Source organism: Heteronotia binoei, chromosome 15 (assembly GCF_032191835.1).
Source record: "Heteronotia binoei isolate CCM8104 ecotype False Entrance Well chromosome 15, APGP_CSIRO_Hbin_v1, whole genome shotgun sequence".
Classification (NCBI taxonomy): domain Eukaryota; kingdom Metazoa; phylum Chordata; class Lepidosauria; order Squamata; family Gekkonidae; genus Heteronotia; species Heteronotia binoei.
This window is the reverse complement of record NC_083237.1, coordinates 11,907,731-11,918,240: the sequence shown is the minus strand read 5'-3', so window position 1 is coordinate 11,918,240 and position 10,510 is coordinate 11,907,731. Positions and strand designations below refer to the sequence as shown.

At 45.3% G+C, this 10,510-nt stretch overlaps 1 protein-coding gene across 1 annotated transcript; it reads right to left on the bottom strand.

Moving 5' to 3' along the window:
• Nucleotides 1-465: 465 nt before the first annotated feature.
• On the bottom strand, nt 466-9,024 carry LOC132583038 (vomeronasal type-2 receptor 26-like). The gene is made up of 4 exons (XM_060254704.1): nt 8,230-9,024; nt 5,127-5,354; nt 3,812-3,938; nt 466-1,367 (listed from the first exon to the last, which is right to left on the bottom strand). Exons 1-4 carry the CDS (start codon nt 9,022-9,024, stop codon nt 466-468), a joined length of 2,052 nt encoding a protein of 683 aa, XP_060110687.1.
• Between the last annotated feature and the right edge of the window lie 1,486 nt (nt 9,025-10,510).

Genomic DNA, 10,510 nt, shown 5'->3' with positions numbered 1-10,510 from the left:
GGAGCCTGGGGAGGAGGGAGCATTTCAACTTTCCTGAAGTATGAATAGGCATACAGTAGCCTGTATTGGGGTTGTTTCCCACTCCATGACAAACTCAAAGAAGGGATGTTGATTTCCACACATTGATATCAATCTAGTTTTAAGAGAATCCTGTGTGCCTCTGTTTGCAAGGGCCAGCGATTATCTCATCCAAGGAATGAATGTTTGCATGCCATGGTCTTTTCTTTAATTTGTAGAAATCAACCCGTATCTTTTTTTTAATTGACCACCAGGATATTAACTGATTTACTCATCAGTCGATTGAGATGCCCTCCCTCTTCCCCCTCCCTTCAAGTTAGAAAGATGATATGTTTTAGTTCTATTATTGACAGATAATGTAAGCCATAATACATATCAAAATAGAGCCAGCATCTCTTCTCCATAGAAACCACAAAAAGGACATGCATCACAATACACTGGGAACCATTACTTCTTTCTCCTTATTAGCTGTCCCCTGTTGTTCAGCTCTGGTCTCAACAGAATAATGTAGCACTTGGGGAAAAAGATACAACCCAGTAACCCTGCACTAGAGGCTAAGACAGAGAAGATCTCCACAGCTACCATGTATTTCCCTTTGGTGCTTAGGTAGGTGGGGAAAAAAGACACCCAGACACTGCAAAACACAAGCATACTGAAGGTGATGAACTTGGCTTCATTAAAACTGTCTGGCAATTTTCTGGCAAAGAAAGCCACAGTCAAGCTTATAAGAGACAGAAGTCCCATGTAGCCCAGGACAATGTAGAACATGACAATAGACCCTTCATTACATTCTACTATGATCTCTTCAGTGAGAGATTGCAGGTCAACATCAGGGAACGGGGGAAAGGTTTCAAGCCAAGCTGTGCAAATTGCTACTTGAATGAGAGAGCAGGAAAGGACAATGGAGTTGGTCATTCTTTTCCCCACCCACTTCCTCATGCTGGACCCTGGTATGGTGGCCATGAAAGCGACCACCACAGTGACAGTTTTGGCCAACACACAAGAAACAGCCACTGTGAAAATGATGCCAAAAGCAGATTGTCGGAGGAAGCAGGTCACTTTGTTTGGTTGTCCAAGGAAAAGCAAAGAGCAGAGAAAGCAGAGCAAGAGGGAGATCAGGAGACCATAGGTGATATCTCTGTTGTTGGCCTTGACTATTGGGGTGTCTTTGTGCTTAAGGAAAGTTGCGAGAACTGAAGCTGTGATCAGGAAACAAGACACAGCAATAGATGACAAACTGATCCCCAAAGTTTCTTCGAAAGACAGAAAATTCATTGTCTTGGGCAAGCATCCATCTTGTTTCTTGTTTGGATACTCATCTTCTGGACACCTGATGCAGTCGTCCATGTCTGGAAAAAAAGAGGAACAAGGAATACCTCAGAACTAACACACTAGCAATTTGGGACTTGCAATACCCTAACATTGTGGTGGTTACCAAAGCAAGCCTCTGTCAGATGTCATTTTAAGTTTGACAACATAACCTAACTGTATTTGGCATAGTGGGTAAAGACTGTCTTTTACTTCAAACTTGTCAGGGGAAAAAAATCCCGTTATTGGTTTCCTATGAATATTGATTTGCTTGATTTGATAAGCATGGGAGGCCTTCAAAAATGCTGAATGGATCTTCATGGGTTCAAATGAACAATCTAGTCATGGCCAGTGTTCCCTCCAAGCTGAGTTAGTGTGAGCTAGCTCACAGATTTTTGTCTTAGCTCAGGAAAAATGGTCCCCGAGCAAGCGATTTTATGCAGTAGCTCACAGCTTTAAAGCCAGTAGCTCACCAAGGAGAATTTTCACTTACAAGATCCCACAGCTTCGAGGGAGTATCGGTCCTGGCCCATCTACTAGTTGGCTCAGCCATTCAACGATGCTTACTCTAGCCATGGTGCTTACTTTTGGTGCCATTGAAGTTTGCCTCTTGAGCCAGCTGAAGGCTCCTTCTGTAAGAGCCAGTCACCTTAACTAACAGTGTTCCCTCTAAGCTGAGTTAGTGTGGACTAGCTCACAGATTTTTGACCTCTGGCTCACACATTTTTGTCTTAGCTCAGGAAAAAATGGCCCAAGAGCAAGTGAATTTATGCAGGAGCTCACAACTTTAATGCCAGCAGCTCACAAAGTAGAATTTTTGCTCACAAGACAAGTTTGTACGATGTATCCTTCAGGTGCCAAAATATGCCTCATCTATTGCAAACAGGCTGGAAACGGGGCTTCCAAGCCTCTCCACAGTAATGTGGAATAGAGGTTTGAGTCTCCTTTTAAGAGTGCTGGCCAATCCGGATGACATTGTACACCAAATCTTCTACGACTCATTTGTCAGCAATTGGTTGAGGAAATTAAATTCCAAATTAGAGGAATGTGATCTGAATATTGATTCCCTAGCCCTCATGTTCAAGAACGGGGCAAAAGAAATTATCATAGACCGATTACTGGAATTGGAGTTAAAACAATCTCTGGCCAAAGTTGGGGGGATGTATATCCCAACCTTTTTTACAAGTGACCTTAAATGTGCCAGGTATCTAGAAAAGATACAGCCAATTAAGATCAGGCGGATGCTGTCCTTGGCACGCCTGAACATTCTGGACACAGCAGTACTGAGGGGCCGTTTCCACAAGATCCCGTTAGAAGACAGGATCTGTCCGTGCGGCCTGGAGGAGGTCGATACGGTTTCTCACCTTATTCTGAACTGTCTTTTCCATACAGAGGCAAGGTACAGACTTTTGCGGAACCATCTAATGCTAGCTGAATCTTTAAATCAGGCCCAAACCATTTACTTCCTCTTAGGGGATGGGAGTGATCAACTTTCTTTGGATCTTGCTAAGTTTCTATATGTTACCGACCTTGACAGGAAGAAATTTAATGCTGTCTGTATCTGAAAGAAGATGCTTTTAGTTAAGTGTTGCCTATGTCAGCTAATTTTATTACCACCTTGATGGATGTACAAGTTTTATATTGTTATGTTATATTTCAACTTGGTGTTGTGTTGTACTGTTATTGATGAGTTGTGTTGTTGCTGTCGATTGGCCTAGAGCCGCAATAAACTGACTGACTGACTCCATGGCTTGGAGGGAACATTGCTAACAAGGTGGATCTGCGCCATCCAGCTCATGGTGTCTGATTGCAAAGAATGAGCTGTTGGTCATCTGTGCTATTCTTGAAGGTCCTGTGTCCCACATAAAATTTTAGTGAGCGGGCGAGTGGCCTACAGGGGGGCAGAGAAAGTGGGATGCAGCAGGAGATGGATGGTTGGATAGATGAATCTTTGAATATGTGCCACGGAGCATTCCCTGGGAACAGAGTCTAACCAACTGTGCAATAGAGCTAAAGCTGAGTAAGTGGGGTGAGAACACATATCAGACTCTGCATGCATTGATTTCTGCAGGCTACTATTTCAAGCAGTTTTGTATAGGTCTTCGTAGCAACATACTAAGAGTTTATGGCACCTACAACCTTAAAGAAGTAGCATTGGTATTGTACAGATACTGGGCAAGAATGATAGGAAGAGGAAACACACCATGCCTACTCAGTGAGTAACTGAGAGAATCATGAGTTCTTTAGGAATCCTCAGCTTTCCTAAAGATAAATTCACAAATGCATACATGTCACTTGATTTCTCTTCACACATGACCCATAGGTGAAAATGCAGCCTTGGAAAGTAGATGGTTAGAGATGATCTGCTTGCCCAGTTTTCCAATCGCACCTACAAATTGTCTAACATTTTGCCCACTGTTGCAGGCTTAAGAGGTGGGTACATGAACTCTAGGTGACCAACGGTCTGTCTATCAAGGTTACATACCCTTGTGCCTTGAAACCTTCCCTTCAGGACACAGAGAACAATCATAGCAGCAAAACTTCTCCCCTTCTTTTTTCTTCATTTGAAAACCAGGGTGACAGTGTGTGTTGCACACAGAAAGAGGTGGAACCTATCCAAAGAACATAAAAAAAAATTGAGACATGAGCGGCAAAGCATTATTTCATTATTGAACCGTGCCTTACCAAGAGAGAAAGAAAGAAACCATTGAGGTGGTTCAGTTCTGATAATCATATGCTTAATCTGAACAAGCATCACCTGAACTATGAACAGGTCCCTGTGCAAGGAACTTTTCAATTGCATGTAAAGTTCGCAAAGATGTTTTCTTTTGCCTGCAACTCCCATCAGCCCCAGCCATTGGCCATGCTGGCTGGGGCTGATGGGAGTTGTAGGCGGAAGGGACACGTCTAGAGAGCTACCGTTGGCCACCCCTGGTTATAGGCTGCTCAAGACCTGAGTTCGATCCCAGCGTTCAGGGTTCAGGTAGCCGGCTCCAGGTTGACTCAGCCTTCCATCCTTCCGAGGTGAGTCAAGTGAGGACCCAGCTTGCTGGGGGAGGAGGTGTAAAAGACTGGGAGGGACGGTGGCTCAGTGGTAGAGCATCTGCTTGGGAAGCAGAAGGTCCCAGCCCAGGTTCAATCCCCGGCATCTCCAAAAAAGGGTCCAGGCAAATAGGTGTGAAAAACCTCAGCTTGAGACCCTGGAGAGCCGCTGCCAGTCTGAGAAGACAATACTGACTTTGATGGACCAAGGGTCTGATTCAGTAGAAGGCAGCTTCATATGTTCATATAAGATATATTATGTTCTGAAGCTACATTTTAATTGCTGTTTTATATACCCCAGTTCCTACTGTTATCTTACGTGATATTTGAAAATTTTGTAAGTATTTTAGCTTTGTTCTTTAGCTTTTGTTAATTTTTTTTTCCTGATTTGTGCGGGTCATTCACCGTATTAAAATCGAATGAACGAATCAAATGAATGAACAATATTTCCTGGATACTTCCCCTCCCCCCCCCATTCTATTCCTATGAACTATTACAGCCGAAGGGTTGTAATAGTTCCCTGCCAAGAAGTGCTCTCTTCATTCCCTGGCATATCCATCACATTCTAGTCAATGCATGGAAAATATTTCCTGCTGCTTCAGATGTATGCAAAATTACTCCCTCTGATTTTGAGGAAGAGATATATAATCAGTGCTGTCATTACCATTCCAAAGTATTCCCAACTAAATAAGCCACAAGAACCAGAGGAAAATTCTGCCCCATAATCTGTCTAGAAAATATAGTCCATACATCCATACCTGGTCAAAGCCCGTTTGCCATGCAATTAAATCCTCACGAATGATCAGCTCTTCTCCTTCAAGAGCTTCAGGATTCAATCTTCCGACTTTTGCTCTAAAGAAGGACTTGTTTGGGAAAGTGACCAGGTTCATGAGATCTAATCCTTCCTCCACTTCCTTATTGCTGTTAAAAGATACTTTTTCTCCTGCTGAGTTGTTAAATGCATTGCCTTGAAGAAACGGGTGGAGCTGATTGAAGGAGACAATGGATAAATAAATACCTTAGCATGAAATTGATTCTTCATTCTGAGATTTTGAAATGCTTTTGTTTTGGGTTTTTTTTTTTCCTGTCAGATCTTAATGGGCTTCTTTTTAGATTCAACCTGAAAAATACAGCTACTTTGCAATGCTAGAAGACTGCAAATGTGTGCCATGTCTCAATAGTTGATTAGTGGTCACCCTGATCTGGATAGCCCAGGCAAGTCTGATCTCATCAGATCTTGGAAGCTAAGCAGGGTCGACACTGGCAAGTACTTGGATGGGACATCTCCTTGGAATACCAAAGCCTAGAGAAGAAGAAGAAGATATTGGATTTATATCCCGCCCTCCACTCCGAAGAGTCTCAGAGCGGCTCACAATCTCCTTTACCTTCCTCCCCCACAACAGACACCCCGTGAGGTAGATGAAGATATTGGATTTATATCCCGCCCTCCACTCCGAAGAGTCTCAGAGCGGCTCACAATCTTCTTTACCATCCTCCCCCACAACAGACACCCCGTGAGGTAGATGAAGATATTGGATTTATATCCCGCCCTCCACTCCGAAGAGTCTCAGAGCGGCTCACAATCTCCTTTACCATCCTCCCCCACAACAGACACCCCGTGAGGTAGATGAAGATATTGGATTTATATCCCGCCCTCCACTCCGAAGAGTCTCAGAGCGGCTCACAATCTCCTTTACCATCCTCCCCCACAACAGACACCCCGTGAGGTAGATGAAGATATTGGATTTATATCCCGCCCTCCACTCCGAAGAGTCTCAGAGCAGCTCACAATCTCCTTTACCTTCCTCCCCCACAACAGACACCCTGTGAGGTGGGTGGGGCTGGAGAGGGCTCTCACAGCAGCTGCCCTTTCAAGGACAACCTCTGCCAGAGCTATGGCTGACCCAAGGCCATTCCAGCAGGCGCAAGTGGAGGAGTGGGGAATCAAACCCGGGTCTCCCAGATAAGAGTCTCTCCTTTCAAGGACAACACTGCAAGAGCTCTGGTTGACCCAAGGCCATTCCAGCAGGTGCAAGTGGAGGAGTGGGAAATCCAACCCGGTTCTCCCAGATAAGATTCTCCCCTTTCAAGGACAACCTCTGCCAGAGCTATGGCTGACCCAAGGCCATTCCAGCAGGTGCAAGTGGAGGAGTGGGGAATCAAACCCGGGTCTCCCAGATAAGAGTCCGCACACTTCACCACTACACCAAACTGGCTCTAGAGGCAGGGGCAGGGGTTATTCAGCTGCTCCCTGAATATTCACCAGGCCCCCAGTAGAGGTCAGTCACCAGAGGTCACCATTACTTCCAGGTGCATGTGCGTGTGCACACACAAACACACAGACATAAAATACAACCTCCCCCCCCCAATAGTTGATTAATGGTCTGTCAATGAGAGTTGTACTATGTTACCTACTTTCATATGGATCTAGTGGTCGATGATATGAGAGCTACAACTAATCAGAGGACTCAAAACTGACTTTAAGATGTCATTTTTCTGACCTGGTATAAAATAAGCCTTTTGTGTCCATTTTTTAAAAGGCTCAAAGTCTAGAAGGAAGCATGGACCCCAAAACATTGTCTATGCGCGGTGCGTACAACAGAATCCCACAAATTGCTCACGATGGAACATGTGGATGTTGTCTCGTCTTGTACTGATCTATTTATTTTTGTGTAGTTGCTTTTCTCATTGAGTTGAACGGTGGCTTGCACAGCCCCGATCAATGCAGTTAGTGAAATGTGACCTCTAATAGGCAAGGGATTACAGAAATAGGAAACAAAGAAAGAAGCCTTCGATGTACGTTACACAATGCAAACAAATAGCATCACATAAGCAAAAGGCAACATAATGAGAGTAGGCGAGCACACACAGCTGACAGGTACATATGAATATATGAAACTGCCTTATACCGAATCAGAACCTGGGTCCATCAAAGTCAGTATTGTCTACTCAGACTGGCAGCGGCTCTCCAGGATCTCAAGCTGAGGTTTTTCACACCTATTTGCCTGGACCTTTTTTAGTTGGAGATGCCGGGGACTGAACCTGGGACCTTCTGCTTACCAAGCAGATTCTCTACCACTGAGCCACCGTCCCTCCCCTTAAAGACATATGAACATATGAAGCTGCCTTATACTGTATCAGACCCTGGGTCCATCAAAGTCAGTCTTGTCTACTCAGACTGGCAGCAGCTCTCCAGGGTCTCGAGCTGAGTTTTTTCACACCTATTTGCCTGGACCCTTTTTTGGAGATGCTGGGATTGAACCTGAGACCTTCTGCTTCCCAAACAGATGCTCTACCACTGAGCCACCGTCCGTCACCTGACTGGCAGCAGCTCTCCAGGGTCTCAAGCTGAGGTTTTTCACACCTATTTGCCTGGACCCTTTTAGTTGGAGATGCTGGGGATTGAACCTGGGACATTCTGCTTACCAAGCAGATGCTCTACCACTGAGCCACTGCCCCTCCCCAATGCATACTAGGTTATGCATACTATACACTGGACTCTAGCCCACATTCTTTTAAAATAGCGCTTTCTTGAAACATTCCAGGGCACTAAAGTCCTATTACACATGCAGGAGTCTTTCAAGGAAACTGAGATGCAGAAGCAGTTTGCCATTGCCTTCCTCACAACTTTAATGCCAGTAGTCTCCCTGCCTTGGTAGTCTCCCTGCCAAGTGCCAACCTTCCTTAGTTTCCACGATCTGAAGAGAGAGGGATGCGCATTGCCTCCTTCCCTCCCGTAGCCATATTGCCGTATCGCCTTTAAAGAAATGCGCTCCAGAACAACTCTGCTTTACACATTGTGTGGGAAGGACAGACAAGTGGGGAGCCTTCCTAATCTCTTCAGGCAGGCCTTTCCATTACCTGCCAGGGCTGAAGAGCTTGAAATGCAGCTGTTTTGCTGGTCCTTCTCGCTCTAACGTATGTCCTAGATGAGCACATGTGATGCAATGCATGTGCCACAGCGTGGACAGCATTATAGATGCTATAACTGTGGCCACTCATGTCCATCTCAAAAACAGTCCTAGAAAGGCTTTCCAGCTTCTCCTCCCCGGTACAAGAATCGTTGATTTCTAGTGACTCCTCACTTCTGGCAAATGTACAGTCGAAAGCTTGCTCCCAGAAGTATTTCAGAAAACCATTTTCTTCAGCCTTGTAAGGTCTTATGCCTGTAAGAAATGCACGGAAACCTTGCAGTTTGCTCGAGTGAATTGTAAAAGAGATGGCCCCATGGAAGAAATGGAAATCCCACAACCTTTCCATGCCGGTTAGGGCAAAATTGACCTGGGGAGTCAATATCCACACTTTGCTAAATGTCTGAACCACTGCAAGAGGCCCGATAAAAAGAAAAGCATTCAACATGATAAATGTTCTCGAATCTCCATAGAGGATAAATGTGTTGGTTTTGGTGTCCATGAAATATGTATTCATTGGCGCAAGTATATCAGAAAAATCATCAATATTATCCCATTGTATTTTTCGGGTGATTCTTTCAGTGAAAGCCAAACAGATCCCATTCCTGGAAAGCAATGACTCCAAAGTCTCCAAGAAATGTTCTCCACTGTTATTGTTCACAGCAAGGAGCACCACCCATGACCAGCCAAAATGGAGTAGCAACCGAAGGATCCCGATGTAGTGCTGGTCTTCATTTGGGACCATATGGTAAAAAGAGACTTTGGCCTCACTCTCCTCTGAAGCAAATGAACCATAGGTGAGCTGTGAGGAAATGGACAGATATTTTGGAGGGTGAATCACACGGCATTTCTTTTACGATTGTGTCTAGGGATGAGGTCTATGTTTGCTGACTGGATATTTAGATTCTGTGAGAGCTGAAGTCTGAGAATGTTCTTTTGAAAATGAGGTCGTAAGAATTTCACCTGAACAGAAGAAGATGAAGAAGAAGATATTGGATTTATATCCCGCCCTCCACTCCGAAGAGTCTCAGAGCGGTTCACAATCTCCTTTACCTTCCTCCCCCACAACAGACACCCTGTGAGGTGGGTGGTGCTGGAGAGGGCTCTCACAGCAGCTGCCCTTTCAAGGACAACCTCTGCCAGAGCTATGGCTGACCCAAGGCCATGCTAGCAGGTGCAAGTGGAGGAGGGGGGGGAATCAAACCCGGTTCCCCCAGATAAGAGTCCGCACACTTAACCACTATACCAAACTGATCCTGAGTACCAGTTTACTGCCGTTATTAGAGAGCTGGGCTAGGACCAGGGATATGCAGGTTTAAAAACCCAGACCGATTCCCCACTTGCCTTATGCCGCTCTCAAACTCCTCTTCTCCGCAGGGCTACCATCGGATGTCACACTATCTGCCCCGGGGCTGCAACTCGCTTTTTTTTTTCCTGTGGCAAACAGAAACTGGTTTTTAGAGGATCTTGTTTGCTGCCCAAAAGAGGCGGAGTGAGCTGCAGCTTCAGGGCAGCTTGTGTGAAATCTGACAGAAGCCCCGCTGAGAAGAGGTGAGTGAGAGCGAGGTGAGGATAGTGGGAAGTTGGTCTCTTTTGAACATGGATGCTGGCTGGACAACCTTGAGGTAGTCGCACACACACACACACACACCCTTGCCTACTTCACATGATAGTTGTGAAGATAATGTGGAGGAGAGGAGCAATGATGTCACCTACTTTGGATGCCCATGGGGGAGAAAGGGCAGGTTATAAATCTGGTAAACAAATATATAAATTATTATAGGAATTGTAAATGAGCAGCAGGAGGAAATTAACCACATTTAGAACTAGTACGAGTCTAATGGAAGAAAAAGCAGCATGATATAGCCCAGTCTTGTCTGATCTCGGAAGCTAAGCAGGGTCAACCTGCTTAGGGAGACCATGAAGGAATGGAGACCACCAAGGAAGACTGCAGAAGAAGGAAATGGCCAACCACCTCTGCTTCTCACTTGCCTTGAAAACCCCTTGCTGGAGTCCCCATAAGTTTAGATGGGAGACCACCAATGTAGACTCTGCAGAAGAAGGCAATGGTCAGCCACCTCTGCTTCTCACTTGCCTTGAAAACCCCTTGCTGAAGTCCCCATAAGTTTAGATGGGAGACCACCAATGTAGACTCTGCAGAAGAAGGCAATGGTCAGCCACCTCTGCTTCTCACTTGCCTTGAAAACCCCTTGCTGGAGTCCCCATAAGTT